The following is a 24,539-nucleotide window of genomic DNA, read 5'->3' as shown; positions in this document are numbered from 1 at the left end:
GGAGGCGGAGAGTAACGCGGATCCCCCGCGGCCATGCGTTTCAAAATGACACGCTCGCACACGCCTCCGGGCACGTTATCGTCGGGCTTTCCCTTTAATTTGATTATCACAGCAACGCACAATCCGAGCTCGCAATCCTCCTCTCGTGCAGTCGTCGCTCCGAGAGCTCCGCTCGCTGCCCGGCGAGGCTGTTTCGGAGCAGGATGGAGAACGAGCTCCCCCGTGAGGAAAAAGATCGTTTCCATTAAAAAGAAAGAAGCAGAGCACTCGCGTGTACGTGATAAGAAGCACGCGGGACGACGACGACGACGACGACGACGACGACGACGACGACGACGACGACGAGCCGGCGAGTCCCCGGTGCTCTCCTCGCCTGGCCGAATTGGAGGTTAATCTGTCACTCGATAGCGGATCGATTTTACGTGCGCGCTGGCGGGATGAGCGGGACCGGGCGGCGGACCGCCGTTTCGACGTCGCGCGGAGACGATATTATGTAATTTCTGGCACTCACCTGGTTCGCCGGAGCCGTGCGGACGTTCCGCGGATGACTGGTGTGGCTGCTGGCGGCTCCCGATGCGGGGCGTCCCCGTCTGCGTCCGTCCGTGGAGAACGGAGATAGCGGCGCAGGAGTGACGGCGATCACGGAGAGCGAGAGAGAGGGAGAACGTGCGGGGGAGAAGCGGCGAGGTCACATACACACGTACACACGTCGCGGCGGATCGCGCCGTGGCAGCCCGCCGATGCGAATGATGCGAATGCGATTCGACCAGCGACTCCGAGTACTCCGACGGCGGCTGCACACTCCGCGTTTCGCGAGATAAGAAGAGGCGAAGGAGAGAGAACGAGAGAAAGAGAGAGAGAGAGAGAGAAAAGGGAGGAAGAAACGTCAAACTTTATCACGAGAGCAGCATGACGTGCGACGGGGCTGCAGGCGGCGCGGGCGCGCGACAACGGCGACGGGCGAGAGGAACGACGACGACGACGACGACGACGACGACGACGACGGGTACACACGCGCGGCACCACCGACACTCGATGACGTCATACCACCGGCGGCAACATGGAGCGGATGGAGCCCGCACGACGTACGCGCGAATGACGCGCGAACACGAAACACGTACGCGAACCACCACGAGCGCGAAACCACGCGCGACGATGGCGAACGCGACGGCGGCGAGTCAAGTCGATCGCTCTCGCTACCGGCCGGAGAGCCGTGTCCGTGTGCGGCGTCTAACCTCGAAAAACGTTAGCGCCCCGGAGCAATCGCGAGGGAGAGTGTGAGAGAGAGAGAGAGAGAGAGAGAGAGAGAGAGAGAGAGAGAGAGAGAGAGAGAGAGAGAGAGAGAGAGCGTACAGTGTGCCAGCCGCGTGGCAGCGGACCGAGCGGACGCACTCCGTGCGCAGCGGCGACGAGAAACGAACCCGAACTGAGACGAAGTCCCGGCCGAGCCGCGCCGAGTCGGCCCGAATGCGCCCGCGAGCGCCGCGCGCTCTCATTGGCCGAGCGGCCGCCCCTGCCGCCGCCAGCCGCCGGTCGCGCATGTTCGGCCGCTCTCGGCGGCCTCGCGCGCGGCGCGAGTCATTCCGGCGACGCGTACGATGCGACACGGACCCGCGGACGTGGAGTACGTGGATATTCGGAGCGATCGATTGTTCGGTGTGACGGTGTCACTCTAACCTCTTCGCGGACGCGCACGCGAATTATCGACCGAAAGTCTCGTTTGATCGCCCTCGTCCGTGAACGATAGCCTGTCGAGCATCTGGCGCGGTTTGAACGGACGCATTTTCGCGCGATCGCTCGACCGTGGCTAACTTCATTCGCTTCGAGGGAGTCGATTCGAAAGTGAACCTTTCGCCCGGCATCGCCGCGCCTTTCCAACGGTCATACGTATATTTGGCCTCTTGTCGACGCTAGAGAGGAAAGATTAGACGCCGCTTACACGACTAGGTACGGGAAATGATAAGCGGAAATTGAATTCCGAGAATGACGAGGTAACTTGGGTGAACTTTGAACGGCAGATCGCGGCGTGCGCGTATTCCAAGGCCGCCGCGCGATTTTTCAGTCGGCGCGATTTTGCGCAATCTATTTTTTCTTCAGTAACCAACATCGAAACGAAAGTCTTCAATGTTTAACGTTAATTAAATATTGTCAAATTCCATTAAAGTCTACGCGATATTTAGAAAATTGACGCCTTGTAAATTTTGTTAAACAAAAGTGGAGTCTCTAAATTGATCGAAAGACATCTGGAATTCTCTTTACTCGAAAAAGAATGTATTTTCGTGATATATTTATTAATTCAAGAAACTTTTTTGTAATTATCATATTATGTAATTAATGAAACGTTTTTCTACGTTGCGTCACGTTATCGCGTAAAAACAAAATTCTTTCAGAGCTCCCCTAATCGATCATCATGACACCGTCACCTTACGTCTCTCGAATAAATCAAATCGACGCCGCTCAATTGGACACGGAGATCTACAAGGTATTGCGAAATCAAGCCAGAGAGATCGCCAGGTACGGCGCGCCCGGCAAGATCGACAAATGGCAAGCGGAAGTGGACGCCGTCCTGAAATTCTTCATCTGGAAATTCTCGCTGCAACGTGGCTCCTCCACATTCGGCCAGCGGCTCCTCAATCTGCACTACGCCAACATCAGTCACCGAAAGGCCGTGCTCTACTTGATTCTAAACGTTCTTCCTCAGTATCTGAAAGACAAATTAGCTCACGAGAACCTATCCGAACGTGGCGCGTTCGCCCAAGTGCTAAAGTCGCTCGTCGACTGGACGACGAGCGCGATCAATCTCCTCGAGCTCGTTAATCTGCTGTTCTTCCTCCATCGGGGCGTGCAACCGCGCGTGATAGAGTTTCTGCTCGGTCTGTCCAGTCGGTCGATAACGACTCACCGACCTAGGATCATCGGTTACTCGTATATGACGAGGGAATTGCTCTGGCACGGTCTGATGGAACTCTTCACGATCGGCATACCCATGATAAACTTCCACTATCTGAAGCACGCGGCGATGAGGCTGTGGCGGCGGCCGGAACCCTCGAGCGGCCTGTTCCCGGTGATGAACGCCACGACCAAGTGCGCCTACTGCTACGAGGACCCGATTCTGCCGTCGCACGCCGGCTGCGAGCACTTGTTCTGCTACTACTGCCTACAGGCGCACTTCACCGCGATGAGCGCGTTCCATTGTCCCACCTGCGACGCGGAGCTCCGTGCCGAGGATATGAAAAGATACACGGTCGCGAGCGCACCTCGGAGCGACGGCGAGGAGTCGGACGATAGCTTCGAGAAAGTGGACGATGGATAATCGCGAACGTACGTATATTTTCAGTTTTATCAGAGACAATGGTGACTCGAAGTGACGTGATTGTGATGAACGAGTCACGGTGCCAACTTTCGCTTTATAGACCTCGTCAAATACTATCTTTACAAGTGAAAATGATTGATATGTTACCGCAATGTGTGATAACGTGTTAATTCCGTTAGAAAGGATTCACCTCAACGACCAAAGTAATAAAAAATAAAATATAGAAAAGAAACGGTGATTTGTCGCAAACGCGACAAATATAAGTACAAAACTAATTTTGTTATTATATCGGCGTTAATTAAATCTTCTAGAAACAAATAAAAATATGAATGGAAAGAGATTCGCCTCTCTGAGATCGCCGCATCGATTTATCGCGGGACACGACGGAGGGGTGTATGCGTGTGATATTAATATTTTGTTTTTATTAAAAATAGCAATATACAAAATCTTCTTTATTCTTCATTTCAATACAACAAATCCCGATTTCGGGCGACTTCGACACTCTCGTTTTTTTTTTCTACTTTTTTTCCGAAACAAACAATAATGGATCAATATATACTCTCTTGGCTCTTATATCAAAATTAGATTAAATTATATCATAAAAATATTATGCTGCGCTGTATATTATAAAACGCTTCATCTGCCGCCGCGCAGGTTGATGGATCGATTGTTAACACATGCAATAATGACACACATTCATCTCGATTAATTTATCATTCAGTTGCTGCACCTGCGCTGGATGGGCGGGCACGTCCCCGGATTTATTACACGAGAAACAACATTATAAACACTATAGCACAGAAAGGGGGAAAAAAAACGCGAAACACATACACATAAATTAACACTTTCCATCCGCCTCTCCTACGACACTACAAATTTCATTTGACTCCGAACTCTTTTATCATCTTTCCCTGGAATGTATGGATTTATAGTACGAGTATAGCGCGGTTTCTTTCATCTTGTCCTGTGAGAAATCCCTTCTCAAAATATCGGGCTGTTATTTACTTCCTGAGATATCCGCGTTTTACACTTGCGCTCCGCTCTAACATTAATCTTACTAATCGCGAACGGAAACGGAGTTCGCCCGCAAAAAAATAATAAGACGCACGGGAAGCACGATGCATTTAAATTACACAATTCTATTTTTTGCATTCCTTTCCCGAATTGCGTGTGTATCGCGCGCGCATATCCTTTTTAAAATTAATTGAAACTTGGAAGTGTCTTACTTTTCTCAAAGTTGCCGCTATTTGTCGTTTGTACATTCTTTTCTCGGGCGAACTCCTTGATTATTCTCTCCGCATTCTTTACCGGCACTTTAGCGACGATACTAAAGAGATCGATACGAAGGGCATCACTTTCTTAGGATACACTATCCTAAGAGAGTGTCCCTTCTGTACCGAGAAGCTTGCGATTTTACTGTTGGTCTCGCTAACAATAGGTAAGCGAAAAACACAATTTCCTGATATTTTGAGTATGAAAGAGAGAACACAATAGTGCGAGGCATTTATACTTATTGATACGTGGAAACGGTTTGCGCCTAGTGCCATTATAGCTGCTGAATTAAACCGATATTACATATTACGTCTCGGACGAGATCGACATATTTCCCGAATCGCTTGCGTTTCACAATTTTTCGAGCTTGTCATTCAGGCAAGATAAGGTGTGATGTACTATGTATAAAATTAAAAGATTCAATGCAATACGGTGCATATCTCGCCTTTTTAAAGATTTGAGAAAATTAATAAAGTTGAGGAAACTCAATCAATCGATATTACAATGAGTTGGAATAAAACTAGATTTAATTCCAACAAATTGGATTAATTGACTTAATTTCAAATATTATTTGAAATATAAATTGGAATTAAATCAGATTTAGCTTAAATTTTGATTTCCGCAACTTTGAGATTAATTTTCTGCAATTTTTAGAAAGTGTGATTAGATCGCTGAACCCTCTCTCTGATCGAAGAATACCTTCGAACTTTATAAGTAATCGCAAATCTATCGTTAAGACGTGGAAAAATCGTTGCACAACGATACGGCCTGTGGACTTTAAATCTTCCCGAGATTCTCAGAGAAGGTCTATTATTTTTTTCCTTTTTCAAGTCCATAAATCATTTTTCATGGAAATTTAAAAACCAAGAAAATGAAAGTCACTAAATTGGGAGCGAAAACGGATTAATCCATAATTTGAGTAAGATTCTCAAATACTGAGCCATATTTGAAGTCAATCACACAAATTATAAGCTTAATCCGCTTTAACTCCGAACGATTCATTTAAATCTAAAGAGTTAGGTAGGAAAGAGCGAGTCCACAGTTTGCTATAATGAAACAATATTAATGATTCGTTTTCGACGCAAAGACACAGTGAAAAAAAATATGCTTGCGATATGCAACTTCGAAGATTTACAGCGCATTCTCGTAAACGCAACGGAATCCAAGTCGCGTATAAAAGTTTCTTAAGCGCGAGTTCGAGCGCAATTGACTATATCAGCTGACTCTAGGCTGATCTCATCCTCGTTTTGCTTTTCTTTCTTTTTTCGAGAGAGAGAGAAGTATGTCATGTTATTTGCTGGATGCAAAAAATGTCAAGTGAGTAGGGACTAGAGAAAAGTGGTAGTGAAGAAAACTGGTTTTACAGTTTGTAGGTGTATCTTCTCTCTTCCCGATGTAAATCGATTCTCGTTAACCGAAACGCTCGAGAACGCTAACTAGAAACTCTTTGTTTGTCGTCGTCGTCGTCGTCGTTGTTCTTCTCCTCGCACGCGCATTTCCCTCTTTTTTTTAACGCTAATTTCCGCGACTATACCTATATTTTACCCGTATACACTAAACTTTGCACGGGATCAGTGCGTATTCACGTAGGAACATTGACAGATTTCTTCTTAGGACTAGGCAGAGAAACCGTCGATTATTGGTTGGCAAAAGGACGATCTCACCGTATAATACACAGGGTGTTTTCATCTCGAATTCTGTAGTCGCACGATTTTCGAAAATTGCAAGTACAACAAATAAGTGTCGAGAAAAGAGGCCTGAAAGATTCATCGAAATCAGAACGCTTTTTCTCTCTCTGTTACTTTCTGTTTCAGAATAAATTTAACTTTTTAATTGAATTTTTTTCAACCTTTTGCTCTTTTCAAATTCTCGAATTTCGAGGTACCCTGTGTAAGGAACGAAATGCCAACGACCTTCGAACGAATGGTTTTTTAGACTCGAGGACGCTTGCGCTGCTTCGTTGATTCACGATTATGCGTACGTGTACATTTTATCCGCAGCGACAATGGATATATTACACATGATATTCGTTCAGTCGCGCACACTTCATGCTTACATGCTTACATTTATTTTCCTTGGCGATTATCGTTTTGAAAAACCCTTTACCAATCAAAACCCTTTTTTTTATGGATAACGATCATCGCTGCCACAAAAACCATTACCTTTTGCCCCTTATAAGGGAACGCAGCCCCTAAGGCGGTATAAGTGCAGGCGCAATTGGATAAAGGTGATATGCAGCATTCAGACAACATAAAAATTTAAAGAACTCTGTAGAAATTAATCAAAGAGGTCTCAATTTTTTCGAATGGAAAAAATTCATCTTGTCTTTAAAGTTTTTCTAAGCGTCTTTTAAACTTCTCTGAAATTTAAGATCGTACCAATTGTCGTTATCAATGAGATTTAATACGAATGAAATTCTTTAAAAATTATGCCGTCACAAATATAATATCGAGTTTACTGATCGTAGCAAAATACAACGTTTCACAATTTCTAACAAAGTGTTGTTTTAGAATTTTGTTAGGGGAACGGGGGGTAGCCCCGTACATTATTGAAATTTAAGTATACCGCGTATCTATGGCCATTGTTTAAACATTCTGCATATGTCGAGATACGCAGAAGGGCATATTAGAATGTTTAAACAATGGCCATAGATACGCGGTATACTTGAATTTCAATAATGTCCGGGGCTACCCCCCGTTCCTCTACTAAAAATTTTAGAATTTTTCTGATAAAGTAAGTTAACTGCTAACGAGACATCTATAAATATTGAAATTTAAGTTCACGAATTATCCTCTTAAACGGTAAAATTGTCAAAATCTATAGATTATTTTGTACAGCTAACGAGTTTCGCGGCATATCATCTTCATCTATTTGTTCTGCAATTGTTAATCCTACAGCTCTCGTGACGACCGGATCGTCCTGGAAAATCTTGGGAGCTTTCTGTTTTAGATCATCGTTATTATCACCATTGAACGAAAAAAAAAAAAAAAAAAAAAAAGAAAACGGACAACAGAACCAGACAGTCCAAGATTATATCACACGTATTTGCGAAATATTCTTAATTCTCATTAACTTATTCCTCTTAATGTTCCGATCTATCTCGCGAGCGCATAAATAATTTACGCTTAAAAAGATTTCGCAAAAGACTTAGTCAAGAACTCTTCGCAGTAAAATCTTTCGTTAGGCACATGTTCGATCAGTTCGATCGCGCGATTCGGTCCTCTTTTAATCTCTACTCTTTTCTAGGAATCTGACGATTCTCGAGATTGACGATCGTGGTCTATGATCGCGCGATTCAAAGATTTCACGAGAGAATCGATTTTTTTTCTCTGCAAAATAATCGTACTTTCTTCTTCGATTCTAGTTCGATATAACATGCTACATTGACATCTGAATAATAATGCGCGTGACTCAAGAACTAATTTACCTAACGCTTTCATTCCTTTGTTCCAAAAAAAAAATTAACAAAAATAATGCTTAAAAATTCGAATAAATTATTACCGAGAACGAGATATATCTTATGTCTATAAAACAATCGTTTTGCGAAATCGACTGCAGCTAATGGAGCTCTCTGCGTGCGAGGATAATCGGAAGAATCTAAACTTGGCAATATATCGTTTTTAAATGCGTAGACTATATAAATCATACTTGCATACGTCGTCCAAATCATCACATTCGTATTATTATGTCATAAATAAATCTTAGGAAAAAAAGAATTGCATTAAAGAGAGATAATAGTTTTGTATATCTGAATATCAACTTATGAACTTTTTTATATATAGCTTTTACATATATATATATATATATAGTTTTTATATCTTTCGCTATGATACAATTTCAAATTCGTTTTTTTTTTTACTCTGCCAAGTTTAGAGTTAATTTAATAACGAAGGCTTCCTATAATTAACACGACAATCGTCGTAAATTGTAATTTAGTATCGTTACCCGATTCAATTGACTCCTCGAAAAGTAACGGTTGCGCGGAGAGTGACACATGGAATATTTGCGCTATAGAATCCGTTTTACACCGTTCTGTCTTCAACACATGCTTTACACGAAAAGTTCTTGCGGTCCATTGTTTGACGTGCGTCCAGCGTCTTTCGCGAAATAATTAATAAATACTTTGCAACTTATACTTACTTTGTAAAACTCGAGATCGCAACCTCATGCAAAGTCCTACCGCAAACCGCATTTGGTCGTCGCGCGACATCGAATCTCTGATGATTAGCATCGATCGCTTATTCCGACGGTTTCAATTAAGAATACAGTTTCGGCGGACCACGGTTGCATTCGAGCTTAGTCTGAATTAAATATATGTGAATTTTTTGCTAGGACGAAAGGCCGCTGAACACACGGGACATCCCTCGCCCATCGCATTTCATTTTAAATTTCTAGTACCTGATATAAACTCCTTTTTGATTTTTTTTTAGATTTTACTCGAAACACTTATGCCCGGTGTTCCATGCACACACACACGCACATTCACTCACACGTACCGATCACCCGGTCATCAAGCGAATCACCACACGATGTAACGAATAGGACGCGCGCGTCGACGTTTCGTGAAAGTTTTAAACACAATTTTACATGATTCTTTTTCGCCGCGCAACTGACGCGCTTTGCTTTATAAGACTTAATTGGATCGCAGAATTGACTATATTGCTAAGATTCACGTAGAAGAACTTATTAACAAGGACGAAACGATAACGACGCGAATGTCCATCTTGGATAACGAACAAAGACTGCGAAAATAATGACTAATCCTAAGGCACCTTCCGCGCCGCGCGCCGAGAACAGCGAAAAAAAAATGAGGGGAAAAAATAATACAGCCAGTTCTCGGTCACAAAAATAACTTTCTCCTGATACTTAAGTAATTTTAAATCATTAACATGCAAACTATTTGGCTATTTGTACTGCATCCGTCGAGTTTCTCACAAGCTGAATAGCCAGATAGCCTTCTTGGTTTTTCCGTAAATCCGCGTGTGTGTTCCGTCCGAATGACCGATGTAACAGGGTAAATGGTCCCCCGCAATTACGCACCCGATCGGCATTATTAAGTACGTATCTGTTTCCGCAATTTCGATCGATGTGCAACGGATCTCCGAGATCGGCTTCGAGAGCGCTGACTGAACGCGTCATTGCGTTCGGAACGAATAACATACACGCGATTGTTTTTCTTTTTACCATTTGGTGTCCAAATTGCATTTGCCCATCGACGACGTTGGCGCCGACGACGAGGATGCCTTCCGTTCAGCGCCGGGCGCAGCGCTTCCAGAGAACGGACTAGTGCGTTTGTTCATTTCTGAAAGAGAAAAGAGTTATCGGGATTAGCAGGGTATAGAAAGAAAATAGGATATATCCAGTTCTCGGTACAAAAAAGCTTTGTTCGTAATTTTTTTCTCCTAGATAATTTTATATCGTGACACCTAGATAATTTTAAATCATGCAAAATAGGTTTGGTTAATCAGATAGCTTCACAGAGATTTCAAGAGAGAAAGAATTTTATAGAAATATAGAGATATAGAGAGAAATATAGAAATATAGAGATTTTGCCAGTACTGTAGTAGAGTAATAGTAGAGTGTAGTTGACAAAATGCAGAGATCAGCTTCCTCAAAATCTTTGTTTTGCTGTTAGATTATGAAAATCCGTTTAATTAGGCTGCTCGAAGTTAGGTAAGCTGCCCGTGCGTGTAAATTCTTACGTACCAGATATTAATAGCATTATTTTGCGCCTTGCACCCCAAGCGGTAATTCCGATTTCGAATAGGTCCTTCTCTGTCAGGGAAGGAAACGTGGCCATGTCCACCTCGTGAGACGTGAACAGGCCTAGCGAATGAAAAGAAAGCGGTGCTGCGTTTCGATTTTTTTCAAGCAAAAGCAGAAAATAGAGTAAAAGCAAAGCAATGGCACTCAATAGAAGGCGTGCAATTACTAGATTGTAACTTGTCTATACTCACGTATATATTTCTCCAAGCCGATACTAGTCAACATGCTGCCCAGATCATTGTAGCGATGGGACGATGTAATTTTGTTCAAATGGGAGGTCGGCGTGTGATCCATATAATTTGAGGCCATCCCAATCTGTCCAACGCGGTCCTTGCTCGAGATAATACTACCGAAATCCATATCGGTACTGAACACTGGCGTGGTTGGTTCTTTCCACAAGTCTGAAGGATGTGCCAGCTCCTGCAATTTAAAAATTCTCGCGTCAATATCTCGATTTTTAATAAATATTAATTATTGATTTTATTAAATAGTTATCGTCAGAGAAATAACTATTCACTTCAAATATTTCAAGAAACTGTTAGACATCTATTTTAGATATTAATCTATAAACTCGCAAAGAATATCAATATAAATCCTTGATAGATTTTACTCTCATAAATTTCGGAGTTAATGTGATTCAATTACTTTTTATATAGCCAAGAAATCCGAAATAGTTACCTTGCTTAAATCACTCGTAGTTATGGGCGGAATACTTTGGCTGAGGCCATAACCGGACCAAGCGGACGTTGGTACACGGAAATCGTTGTTGCCTGACTTATTCTGCATCGCCTTTGTAGCCAGCAGTTTCTTTTGCTCATAGTCGAAGGGCGTGAAATTCTGCTGTGCAGCCATCTCGAGTGATTTCTTCTCGCAACCAGGTGCACGTCGATCGGTGACCGGTAAATCGGACAACATGCTAGTTAGATCCGCTGAGGAAAAAAAACGAATTATTTGTAACTTGTAAATAGTAATAATCGATTGTTCACAATAGCTAGATCGTTGGCTTCTCGAAACGTTTGACTTACCTAAGTTAGTATTAGCATCCGTAGGGTTGACTGGTGAGATGTTACGAGGACTGATGGCAGGACTAGATAGGGAGCTAGAAACGCTGCTTAGCGAAGAATAGGCTGCAAATAAATTCGTCGAATAAAAATCAAATCAGTTTTGATGGTTCTTATAATATAAAACGTTTAAAACGTTAAATAATATCGGGAAAAATGTAAAGTACTAATAACGTTAAAATATATATTAACATTTGACTGCCAATCCTACACGAATTGATCTTGTTATTCAAAATTCTTTTCCGCTTTGATACCTCCTAATTTATTTTTGTGTAGCAAAACATTTTCAAATTCAAATTTAAATTTCATTAAACTACATTTATATATATATATATATATATACGCAACTTCCTCTCGCTCCATCTTCCAAAATTTAGATCAAATAATGTTATACGTCGTTTTTCATCTTACAAAAGTTTTTATATTTCTGTCGTGAAAATATTGAAAAAGGCGTGGCAATCAAAGCGTTAAGTAAATATTCGTACAAAATTGAAATGTATAAAAAATTCGCGTGGAATAAATCGGGTAATCACTCACCACTGCTACCGTCTTTGCTATCTATTAACGAATTGGCGTTCAGACCGTGGATACCGGAAAAGTTGGTCGGTACATTGTTATGGTGAAACGCTCCGAGACCGGGAGGCATCACGTGGTTCGATAATCCATGGGGCCCGTGAGAAGATCCCATCATATTGTTGTGCAGCATGTGTTGCGTCGTCAGCAGGTGATTCAAATGAGAGTAGGGATACGGACACATCGACGGAATATAATGATGAGCGAGGCCCCAGTGTGACGACAATCCCAGAGAATTCGGTGAATGCGAGATCGGTGATACGCAGTACGGCGAATTTTGCGTGTTTACATTTAACATGCTCGAGAAGTTTTCCGGTATACCGCTGATCAGATTATTAGTGGAGCCTAATTGAATATTAAAGAATTTATATTAATATTAAAGAATAAAATAAAAACATATTTATAATGAAAAAATGAACATATAACGGAATTGATCATTCCGTCTTGTCTAAAATTCTTCTTTAATTATTAACTCGAAAATATGAATGAAATTTCGCTAAATTAAAAAAAAATTGCATTAAAATTTATTAAAAGATTTAGTTGTAAAAAATTAATGAATTTATTGAAGATCACAGAAAAATCTGTGCCGCGCGACGTGGTTCGATTGCCACATCGATCTGTTCGAAGATATCACATTTCTTACGATCTATTTCGACGAATTTATACTCACCGTCGTTATTGGAATTGCCTTGAAAAACATTGCCAGCATTCGGAATGTGATAAGTAACCGGTATATCGGCGACAACGATAGGCTCGTCCAGTCCCAACAACTGCTTCCGTGCCTTGTAAATATTACTGGCCTTTCTCTCGATTCCCTTGATAATCACGGAAAGCGTACTCTGTTTCGGCTTGTGGCGAACGTTGATAAACACGTCCAGAGATTGCATGAGCTGGGAGATCTTTTCGGTATCCACAGAAGCGGTCATAGAGTCTTCCGGCAGATCGAACATAAGTACCAGTGGTAACGAGCCCTAAACACGCAATCATCGTCACGGTAGTATCGTTACGTAGAGTAGTTAGCATAAATGAATAACATTTATCCTAAATAACCATACAGAGAGCCAAATTGTGAAAAGGAAACACGTAACATATGTACAGTTATTTCGCAATCAAGCATAAAGTAAATATATTTTGAGACTCTGTTCCGATTATTCTATATAATATATAACGAGGCATGTGTAATAATTAAAAATTATAATATGTAATATAAAAATCATTAAAATTGCTAAAATTGAAAGTATAACGTAAAAAGAAATTTTAAATAGAGAAAGAATAACTCTAAAAAGTAAAAATGTTTATATAGAGGAAAAAATAAAAGAATATACAATAGTAATACACGTTTAGAAGGAGAAAAGATAAAATTTGGGATTAATTATAGAAAGCCGGATGTATAAACTTACCACTAACTGTTGTCTGGCCAAATAAACATTGTTTATGTCGCCAGTAATAGTGACGTTGCTTTTTTTGAGGCTGGGTATATTTGGATCGCCGGCATCCGGGAACATAATCTGCGTGGCGGTACGCTGCATTATCATCTTCAGATTGCTACTCTGTTTCCCTAGCACAATGCTATGGTGTTGGGGTGAGATCTCCATCGACATTTGTACTTGGATTTGACTCTGTGAAAAGAAACGTGCAAAAAAAATTAGTTTCCGAATAAAGAACAGAAATTTTCAAAAAAATATGACAAAAGTACTATTTGTTTTTTTCACATATTCGACTTTTTGATAAAAATTAGGAAAACGATAAATTGATATAATATATATTCTGAATATTTTTAATGAGCGAATCAAGAGAAACATGTAGAAAAAATTAATTGCAAAACAGTGATCAAACAAGATTATTTTCATAGGAAGAAGCTGAAAAACAATTCCGAATTTAATTTTTCCAATTTTAAGATTAATTTTCTCTTGAAAGCGAATCTTTCAATTTCTTGTTACTCACAGCTAAATTTTTGCACATATAACGGATCAGCAGATACGTCGCCTCTTTGACTTGGGCAACCTCCCACTCGCATCCCTTGACAACCACCAGAGTAGCGTGCAGCTTCGGTCTTGTGCGAAACATCACCTGTACGTTGTACTTCTCTTGTATCTTCACCACGTACGGCGAGGTGCAGTCTGGCATGCTCTGCGAGGCGCCCATTATAGGCAGCTCGAAGGAAAAGATCAGAGGCGTCAGATTCTAAAAAAGACAGGGATTGTAAGCCGATGTTTCTCGAACAGTTTCATCTTGAGGTGGGTATATGAGCGAGCCAACAATGAATGAACAGCGAATGCAAATTCCGCGCTAATGGAAATTCAAGAGAGACCGTTTACCGTGTAAGCAGAAGATATTATTTGTTAGCGTTCGCTGTTCGTTCATTGTGTTCGTTCCTGACCCACCTTCATATAAGATCTCCCAAAAATCGCCCACTACTTTTTTTTACTCTCGATCAGAGATCTTTATTCTATCGCATAACACATAATATTTAACACAACATTAATTTCTTGATACCCATGCCTGAAATAGAAATTCTCAATTAACGTGGTGTTCAATTAATTGAGAAATAAGATTGTGTCTTCTTTTGAGATGTAACAACGTCTTGCATGCAATTTCCGCATGCGCACCGAATAGAAATATCGTGGATATCCGAGAAGTAATACTATTTATTTTTACAAAATAACTCAATCGCTCGTGTTCGGTATTCACGTAGAGTGATTACCGAGCATCAAAATTGTACATCTTCTGGGATATCCTGGACACACGATCTTGCGAGAAATCTCACCCTGACACGAGCGCGGGCGCGTTCGACGCTCTCCATCTCACCAGCGATGGAAACCTGATTGCTCTTGTCTTGGTGATTGCTGCGGTTGCTGTCTGGGAAATGGATGTGGCAGCCAGTTTCCTCCATCACTCGTTTAATTGTCAGGCCGCCTTTGCCGATGATGTGCGAATGGTCGGTGTAACTAACGTCCAGCTTCATGGTCACTCTATTACTTTGCTGAAAATCAAGTTTGCAAGATTGATCGTTTGTCGAATCGACATATTATATTTGCAACTCCATATCTTTATTGCCGATTATAGTCTATTTCGATTCGTTATTTCAATTTAACTTCCAAGCATCTTCGATTCCATTACTCCGAGAAATTAGACATTTGCTACTTGGAGAAATGCAGTTTCTCCAAGTGCTGCGATAAATTAAGATTAATAATCTCAGAAAACACTATCAAACATACCTAATTAAATATATATCGATAAACAATTAAAGTTAACTCTACATTAAAAGAAATTTAATTCAGGATTTAATATTATCAACTGAAATAATCTATCGAATATCAAAAATGACATCAATGATGATGATCTCTCTTGAAATTATCATTGAAGGTAATCTAGATAAAATTCACTTTGATAAAAATTGACATTGCGATCTCATTGATATTATTAATAAGAATTAATAAAAAACCAAAAAGTTTCTACCAAAATATTAACAGATATTTAGATGCAATTTTTATATATAGAAAATCAATTCCGTATCACGAAATTATCGGCTAACAAGAGAAAATGCGAATATTTCCTGTATATCCTAATAATATTTCCTACGTGTTTTTTCAACCGGCATATTTACACGCGCATTACATTCCGCGCTAATGTAATATCTCTTCTCCGTCAATTTACATTCGTTTGCGTTACACTCCGTATTTCTACCAACTTCGAGATCGTCGACTTTACGTGCGTGAGTTTCTCGGACCATATCGCCGATCCGCCGCGGGACAACTCGTGCGCGCAACTTTAGATATCGCGTGGCTGAACGTTACATAAAGTCACGCGATAACGTCGCGCGATCCACCGTGCAACTTCAGGAATTCCTTCCTGACCATATAATGAGTCGTCGTCGTCGACGTATCGCTTCGCTCGCAACGAGGCCGAACCAAAAGTCTCGAAACAACTACTTTGTAAAATCGTCACAATTGCGAACGAAAGAAATATTTGTAAGAGTTAAAATACATTCAACGACAGTTCGCAATTTTTATACTTGACTAAATTCTACTGAACAAAATTCAAAATTTTGCAAATATACCGATAGCTATTAATATTATTTTTCATATTAAAGTTTTGACTATTTTGATAACGTTGTTGAAATCGAATGGCAGAAGAAAGAACCACAATGGCGGTTCCGCTCATGCCATTCTATTCCGCCAGTTTAGATATTCAGTATGATTTCGAAAACCAGACAGATGCGATTACGATTGCGAAATTCAGGACGTCGACATCCTGGCGTCGCGGCTCGAAAAGATATTGAATATCCACGCACGTGTCCGACTGAGCTCTATAAATACCTTTGCGCTATTTACGCACCATTCGCGGTTCGTAATTAGCGCTATATATACAAGTGTCGCTGTCGCGCCACTTTTGAATGCTTGACGCAAAGCATGACATCTATTTTAAAATGTCCGTGCACTTGCCGCGATTGCAATTGCGCTAGAGTAGATCACGCGAGGAAGAGGTGAGGAAGGACGGCGGATTCTCTCGTGCCCGAGAAAAACCGAGCGCAGAATTTTATCCACGTTTCTCTCGGGCGCGAGGGTATACGACATATACGTGTTCCTTTCACACACGTCCTTCTTTACTCCGCTTCTGTCTCCGTATATATTCGCGTCTCTGGAATGTACGCGCGCACGTCGGAATGTACATTCGACAAAGTAACAGGAATCGATCGGTACGCTCGGTATGGCTGGCATAAAAGCGACAAGTCCGGCTCGCCTGCCGTCTCGCGATTTAACGGTAACGGAACCGGCTAACAACGTTTCGCTGCGTCGTCGTCGTGACTTAATTTAGCTAAGGGATGTTCGCAACAATACGAGAATACGAACGAAAGATGCGGCTTAGCAATCATCTATAAATCGCTCTTCTAAGAATTTCAGAAAGTAAATTTTAAAAAATCACGAAAAAATTAAGTTCGATCAAGATTCGACCTAATTTTCAAATATTAATTTTCGATTCACGAACAATTTAATCTCAAATTAATTTCCTTCTGTTCGAATTCTTTTCCTCGAGTTTTTAAGAAAGCGAGTATGCTAATCGTCTAATTAATCAAGATATTCATATTCTCATGTCGCTTAGCAGTGACTTTTATCTTCTCTCTCTCTCTTTCTCTCTCTTTCTCTCTCTTTCTGCACGGCAATTCGGCTACTCGTCTAAACGTAACGATTCGCTTTCTCGCCTGGGAATTTGTGACCGCGAACGGCGACGTATAAATAGAATATGTACGTTCTTTCCGCGTAGTCTTTCGTCTCCTTCCTTCACCTTCTACTTCCCTCGACCTTCCTCACTTGCGACACGCGTCTGGTAATTAAATAGAAAGATGCACGGAACCGGATAAAAAAGATATCAGCATAAACTGAAGGTGAGTCGATCTGAAAGTCTAATGACCCGACTAAAAGTTGTCGAATTAATCGATATCGCTCTTACTCGCAATTAGATAAACAAATTTAAATATGTATCTATTAATACTACTATTTATACGTTAAACTTTCGATAGCGTATCCTATAAAAGATCTCGTCTATTTTTTATCGCCTTAATCGGCACTTTGTTTTGACAGTTTACAGGACAGTATCCTTATATTCGTGAGTGCCTAAATTATACAATTGATTATATAATTGATAAAATCTCCGATTCGTTACAAATTCAATACTGCTATTGATTCCTATCGCCCGCGGATGATGTAATACTTAAAAAAAAGAGGAACATATGGTCGATCTGCCATATCACGCAATCGAATTCGGTAATCGTCCATGCCACGTTTAACTGATAACTGATACTAATAGATACACGTCCTTGCGTTCGATCATGCGCGCGAGTCGTTCCGCGTGCGACGTCGTTTCCTCTATTCTCTATTGTAAGACCGTTCTGGTAATTGCGCCGCAGACAATGTTGCACCGTAGCGCGTAGTAGGAAAAGACTTCTATAGCCAATGCGTTCAATGTTTGCAGTTTAAATATTCGATAGATTCCCGTTACGCTGACATACTTCCTTCGTGGGAATTTTGCTCGTCGACAAAACGATTGCCCCTTTACAAGAAAAGAGCTTGCGATTATCGACGGCAATTTTGCATTTGATTATTTGCAATTTTGCAAATAATAATTTATCGTGCCCCACTCTATCCTATTCATCTAAGATGCTATATATTTTTAAATACTAAAAGACCATTCCTATCTTTGTAATCTCGCAGTATTAATTGTGAGACGATATCTTTGACGCAAACTGGGTTCTATCGATATACCGGGTAGGAATATGTACAATATATATGACTTACCCGTGTGTCCAAAATTTCCATTATCTTCTCCTTCGCTGATCGTACATCATCTAATCGTCCCGCAACTTTTATGTGCGGATCTGCGAAAAAAAGGGCAGAAAATTGAATTACGATAACGATCGTGTGTGGGCGTATAAGAGAGCACGTAATATAATTTAAGGCGGCGGCGAGTCGCACCTTTATTACACCGAGCAATCAATTATAATAGACCTCGTTAATTACATGTTACATAATTATACTTCGTTCTGCGCCTGGCAAAATAAGCAATTTACGGAAATAGTAACTTCTTCTTTAGCTACCAAATATCTCTCAGGGAATATAGATAGATTCTTTCTAAAAGAACTTTTTTAGGTATTTTCCACATGTATCTTTTGTCCGTATTTTTTCGGATTGACTAATATAGCATAGGCCTCAGACACATTGAGTTATATATTGGAACCATCGACAAAGATTTCGTCGACAATGCTTTCATCGATACCGAGTTTGACCGACACCGAATATATGTTCACACACTGACATAAACAGTCATAGACTTTTGTGTATCGTCAGAAACTCTTTTGGTTTGTTACGATTTGAAAGCAAAATATCCGCAAAACTGGTGAAATTTTTCCTTGTAAAGGTCGACGAACTCACCGCGCTTTAGATGTATGTAACAAAAGCACCCTCAGCCTGTAGCAAAATAAGAATTCTACCGATTCAATGAAAATATTGGAGACGCATATATTGTAGACGATATACAAAAACGTTGGTATTGGTGAATATTTGTCGCTGAATACTATATCGGTCGATGATTCCGATGTGATCCCGAAAGAAATTTACGACGCGCAGGGCCCCGAAAATAGAAAGACGTCGCTGGCGAGAATTGGCCACTGCAGAAAACCCGAAGTCAATCGACAATCATTTTAAAGTCAATCTTAGTATTCGTGAAGCGCACGCTTGCTTCTTCCTGAACGCGAGGCCTTCGACTGTATAACGTGTGTTCCAAAGTCGAGTGCGATGACGCGTCATTGACGCTGCATAATGATCGCACGTGCACGTTTCGCTCGTTATTCGATCCTTATCACGCATGGACGAGACTCAATAATTCATCCATTTAGATACAATAATTATTGAGAATTAGGAATCAATCATTAAATGTAAGTAGATAATATGCGCGAAATAAAAAACTATGATTTATTGACGCTTAAAAATGTGACTTTTGAAATATGAGTTTTGATAGGAGAAATCGACGTTTCCTCATTCCTTGAAATTTTTACTGAATAATCTGGTTATACTTTCTTACTTTTCTTACTTTTTTTTTATAAATATTAAAAAATTTTGGCGCGCAAGTGGATAATGAGATTTTAATTTTGAATTAATCTCAAGTAGATTTGCTTCAACAGAAATCGAGTCGAAAATCGATTATTAAGATACCATCGTTGTTTCAATGACATTTTCTATTCAGTAGAAATGAGAATTATTTTGAGATTTTGGGGCACTGTCGAATTCTATTCCCGTACGGAGATTTCTCTGCGTGAAGAAAGACAAACACGTTTTCGGAATTTCATACAATCAAAACAACGATACCATATCGTCTGCGTCGCAAAGTTCGCACTTCTTATCTCTCCCTGATTACGTAAGAGAGATACCGTGGAAAATAACGCGATATCTATATAAATAATACGCTTTCGAAAATCAGAGTCCGATCAAATTCTCCTATACGATCGGCGAGGCGTTTAGACCATAGAAAATGCTGTGTTAGTGCGATTATCTATCAGTCCTCGCCGCACAATCCGCGATTTTATTTTTAGAATCGACGCGACGGTAGCATGCGGACTCTTCGGTGCAAGACTTTGAGGCCTGACCTGACCTCTTTAGCCGCGCCGAGCATAGAAAGTAGATGAATCCTGTTTGCACAACGCGATAAGGAGTGTCGGCTGCCGTTGCGGTAACAAGAGAGGGGCAGGTGTCGGAGGCTCGGCTGATTATCTGAGTGATACTAGATGTTCCTTAATAAAATGTACATATCGCTGTGCTTCGTGATCAATTCTCGTAAGAAGAGAATCCATACGAGGGGAAACAATGATAACAATGAGATATACGAGGATGAACTGCGATAATAACGAAACGAGGAAAAGTTATAATAACTGTCATTTAAAAATATAATATTTGTATCTGGATACACTGAAATTTAATAATAACTGTGGTTTCAAATGATTTTTCGTTATTGATCTTTTTAGTAACGATAAGTAATATTTAATAAAGAAACATTTTTAATTAAGAATAATTTTAAAAATCCTTTTTTATAGCATTACTTTATACGTTGCCTATCCTATTTCCAGAATTTATGCTCCGATAAAGTTGTAATGAATTAAATCAAAACTTCCTCGATCGATCTCACGATAATCCTATAAATTTCCTCGATTTCGATCGGAAATAAAAGTTAGATAATTTTATGAAACAGTAGTATTGCGAAGTCACGCGATATCTGGTTTTTTGAAGTTTGTTGTTTACTTTGCAAACACACATCGTTCAATATCTGTTGACTAAATATAACTGTGATGTGATGAGCAAACAGAAAACTGGCAATTTATTGAGAAATAAATACAGCTTCAATTTCGAAATGAAACTCTTTATCTCTTCGTCTATTTTATTCTTTATTTTAAACTTTGTGACGTAAAATTTTCTGTAAAATAGCAAATGTAAAATTTAGTTGGATTATAAATTGTATATAGATATTCGCTTTTAAATTCAATTTATAATTAAATTCATCTAAACTTGTAATTTCTATTTGTATCCTCTTTTCCTATTGATTCCATGAAATAATAAATTTTTTACTTTTACTGATTATACACTGCATGCATTGGATCGTTGTTGCATTTATAGAAAATATGATTGAATCCAGACATAGATATTGTGTAACGGTTATTATAGTCTTTCCTCATGTAGTTATACACATGTAGTTACACGTCCGCCAGAGAAAAAAACTACGTATAGTCTTATCACTCGAAGAGCACCGTGGCTTACGTGACTCGCAGCACATCGACATCTTCACGCGGCGAAGAATTAGAGCGGGCTACATGATACTGATTGACGCTTAATTCGATCACAGACAATTATCCAGCTGGTTAGGCCGGACTAGAATCCCGTCGATATCGCTGCGCAAAATTCACAACAACGGCTTCGAGAGCAGGTCAAATCGCAAGATGATATCCTATCGCGACACGGGGGAGATAACTCGATAATATCTATTAACCCTGAAGAGCGCGTGATGTGAGTCAATTTGACCCATTCGCCTCGAGTAAATTCCATTTCAAGTATTACATCTGTACGAGAATACTTACTGCCATTCGTAATTTTCTTATCAACTGCAAAGTCGCGTATGGAAACATGTATAAGTTCGTAGAATATTTACAAAAATTTTTTTAATTAATCGACCAATTTATGGAATTACTTAAATAATTTGATTATCGGTCTACTTTCGATATTAAAGTCATGTTAATCTGAACATTAATTAAAATTTTATTTTAATAAAATTCACTTGACAACTTAATAAAGGAACAGAATAATTAAAGAAGAGAAAATTTTTTATTTTATACGTGCACGCGTGACGTATGATACAAAAAATGCCATTACTTTTTGTTTAATTTATTCGGAAGATATAAATATATATATCAAACCTAATTATAAATAAAAATCTAATTAATTAACTTAATGCTGAACAAAGAACAAAATTTACTTCAAATCAGCTGGAGCCTTCACATATAATAGCAATCATTTTAGAGCATTCTATGTAGCTTAAAAAAAAAACGCATTAAATAGATCCATAATATTCCGCAAGTAATATTTCAAGTGAATTTCTACAGAATTTAGACTCTTGCGACAGACTCTTGCGTTATCGTTTGGTGGTCGTTGACGTTTCCGCGATTGCATACAAGAAATTATTAGAATGACTACCTATACCAAAACTTGTAAATGACTCACAGTAATCCGATCATGCATTTGCATCGCGTATGTAAGCGTTTTTGTTCCTGTGTATTTGTGTTTGTGTGAGATAACTCATACGTTCTAATCATAATCCGAAGTCAAAACGAACAAGAAGATACCTGAGTTTATTTATACCAGATTACATAGGCTACCACGCGTGAGCAAATTCGTAAAATAAAGAAAAAGGAAGCGATAGAGAGAAAAAGAGAGAAGAAACATATATGCAACAGCTGTTTAGGTCACGAGAGGGAGGGATGAATCACCAAAAAATTTCCACAAGGTCCGGTTGTACGAGACGACGACGCCGCTTCAACGAATGTTGGATCGATCGACGCGTCGTTATTTATTTATCGAGAAATAAGTGACGAAATAATCTCGCAATCGACGTGAAAAACGTCGATGGATGATTAATCAATTGTGGCAGATATATGTCTAGAATTCTCGAATTTTAATGCGATCATTTTTATGCGAATTTTTGTGCGAACGTGCGATCTTTCGACCTTTTTGAAATTCTCATTTTGACGCTTCTTGCATCGCAATTATTTTTAGCGACTCATTAAAAATTCGTGGATTGTCAAATGTTTTATAATCGAGATGACATTTCAAAGTATAAAAATTCACTGTTCTTTGTTTAATTATACACTTCATTAATTATGCTCATCTCATTATAGAATTTCACAAAAACCCATGTGGATTGAAGTTTTTATTTAAATGTTAGAACATTGTTGTGTGTATCTATAATCTCAATTAAATAAAAAATTGTCTTGCAACTTTTAGCGTCAGTCAAGTCCAATCGATCTTAAAATTTCCGCGAGGTGTGCAAATGTTTTTTTTTTTCGCACGCGATTTTACTTGCGCCAGCGATGAAACTTTAAATAGCGGTCGTAGAGCAATATGTGCGCAAGACGCGCGCGCGTCAGCTGACGAAGAGGCACGACCGACCACTAGGTTGGTGCAATCCGTGAATAACGCGTATTCGCACGATTACGCACGAGTTCGAATGCGGAGAAACGTGCGGAGGATCGTGAAAGATGATTTTCTCCTACGGGTATAATCTTCCAAGGACGCGCGACACAACGAATCTGAATTCCGCGTCGCCTTCGAGCTATCGGTAGCTTCCGTTTGCGCGTTCATTTCACGCTATCCTGTTTGTCACGAGAAAAAAAACCCGGTAATCGTCGAACTCATGCAGCACATATTTTTAGGTGGATTTTGAATCTCGGTAAAGAAAAACATTACTTCTCCATATTACTGCTTTCGCACGGATATTTATAATTTTAGAAATTTAATTATTTTTAATTAGAAAGAGTACCATTCGCTTGGAATTTTTGGAATTTTTGTTCACGCTACCTCGGGATTAAACGAAAAGCAGGCCATCACAGTCTAATTATATTTTGGGCGTGCGTTTGCATTTGTTAATGGATATTTTGTCAACGTCAGACGACGATGACAATGCTACTGGTATCAAATGCAAATGAATCAGTTGGCTTTTAGAAAGAACGTTGCTCCCCAATTCTCATTTGTCAGGAAACACAGATAAACATAATATTAATGAAGCTAAAGGCATTCCGTTATCATGTCAGCTGTTGTAATCACATATACCAATAGCTCAAATAATGCCTTCTTGCACAAATTATACATAGCAAGGAAAAATTTTATTTTCATTATTCGTATGGTCATACTTAAAATTTTAGACATTCCTGTTCCTAATTCCTAATCCCTTCGGCCTATGCTATCGATACTTGCAATACAATACGACAATACAAACTTCTATATCTATTGTTATCTTATTGACATTTTAAACCGGAAACTTTTCTAAAGTAAGCAATCCAAATAACAGATTGCCTTTAGATGACTAAGTCAATAACAGTGCTTACCTTTCTTCGACTTTGCTCCGATCTTCAGTCTCGATGGCCACGTAACGATAGTGTTTGTTCTCTCCATAACCTGCAACAACGCAAAATCGCTATTGTTCTGCATCGTCAAATAATTTCTTTTGAAGATCTCTCTCGAGATACTTAATAATGCAAACACATGTGTCGTTAAAATGTACCAAAAAATTTTCGAAATATTTCCCATCTGTGAGTTTTTCCGCACCTTTAGACGGTTACTGAATTTCTACATAAACTTCTAGATACAAATTATTTATTAATTATAAATGAGCTATGAGATATCTTTAATATTTTCTTAAATTCTTCATTTTTTGCTTAATATTTGTCGATGATTAATGATTCAGTGTTTAAGATTTCTTATCAATTTTTCAGAATATCTCCACATGACCTTCACGAATAT

The 24,539-nt window shown here is 39.7% G+C and overlaps 3 protein-coding genes across 8 annotated transcripts in view; 1 reads left to right on the top strand and 2 right to left on the bottom strand.

The window, feature by feature from the left end:
• The window catches only part of Bsk (mitogen-activated protein kinase dJNK), a 151,569-nt gene extending 150,130 nt beyond the window's left edge, over positions 1 to 1,439 (bottom strand). For both annotated transcript variants that reach the window (XM_071715017.1, XM_071715018.1), the window contains exon 1: positions 512 to 1,439. The gene's annotated coding sequence lies outside the window, so the exon portion shown is untranslated. The remainder of the gene's footprint in view (positions 1 to 511) is intronic.
• Positions 1,440 to 1,567: 128 nt separating this feature from the next.
• Positions 1,568 to 5,013, top strand: Pex2 (peroxin 2). Of its 2 annotated transcripts, none has more exons than XM_071715029.1 (2): positions 1,568 to 1,991; positions 2,391 to 5,013. In XM_071715029.1, exon 2 carries the CDS (start codon positions 2,411 to 2,413, stop codon positions 3,311 to 3,313), a length of 903 nt encoding a protein of 300 aa, XP_071571130.1. In that variant the 5' UTR covers positions 1,568 to 1,991; positions 2,391 to 2,410; the 3' UTR covers positions 3,314 to 5,013. The 2 variants fall into 2 exon arrangements, with proteins under 2 accessions (XP_071571130.1, XP_071571129.1); XM_071715028.1 differs by having other exon boundaries at positions 1,569 to 1,947.
• Bicc (protein bicaudal C) overlaps positions 3,719 to 24,539 on the bottom strand; it is a 37,161-nt gene continuing 16,340 nt past the window's right edge. For 2 of the 4 annotated variants that reach the window (XM_071714993.1, XM_071714995.1), the window contains 12 exons: positions 24,125 to 24,194; positions 18,282 to 18,361; positions 14,753 to 14,968; positions 13,930 to 14,169; positions 13,386 to 13,604; positions 12,656 to 12,956; positions 11,950 to 12,330; positions 11,377 to 11,478; positions 11,030 to 11,280; positions 10,543 to 10,771; positions 10,292 to 10,411; positions 3,719 to 9,887 (listed from right to left, as the gene is read on the bottom strand). In XM_071714993.1, the coding sequence (XP_071571094.1) occupies positions 9,766 to 9,887; positions 10,292 to 10,411; positions 10,543 to 10,771; positions 11,030 to 11,280; positions 11,377 to 11,478; positions 11,950 to 12,330; positions 12,656 to 12,956; positions 13,386 to 13,604; positions 13,930 to 14,169; positions 14,753 to 14,968; positions 18,282 to 18,361; positions 24,125 to 24,194 (2,331 nt within the window). In that variant the 3' untranslated portion in view covers positions 3,719 to 9,765. Of the gene's footprint in view, positions 9,888 to 10,291; positions 10,412 to 10,542; positions 10,772 to 11,029; positions 11,281 to 11,376; positions 11,479 to 11,949; positions 12,331 to 12,655; positions 12,957 to 13,385; positions 13,605 to 13,929; positions 14,170 to 14,752; positions 14,969 to 18,281; positions 18,362 to 21,287; positions 21,325 to 24,124; positions 24,195 to 24,539 lie in introns of those variants that run through there. The other 2 variants (XM_071714996.1, XM_071714994.1) reach the window with 2 other exon arrangements.

This window comes from Temnothorax nylanderi, unplaced genomic scaffold (assembly GCF_030848795.1).
Source record: "Temnothorax nylanderi isolate EJ_2023f unplaced genomic scaffold, tnyl_v1.0 TNYL_tig0152_pilon, whole genome shotgun sequence".
Lineage (NCBI taxonomy): Eukaryota > Metazoa > Arthropoda > Insecta > Hymenoptera > Formicidae > Temnothorax > Temnothorax nylanderi.
The sequence above is the reverse complement of the archived record's forward strand: the minus strand, read 5'-3'. Positions and strand labels throughout refer to the sequence as shown.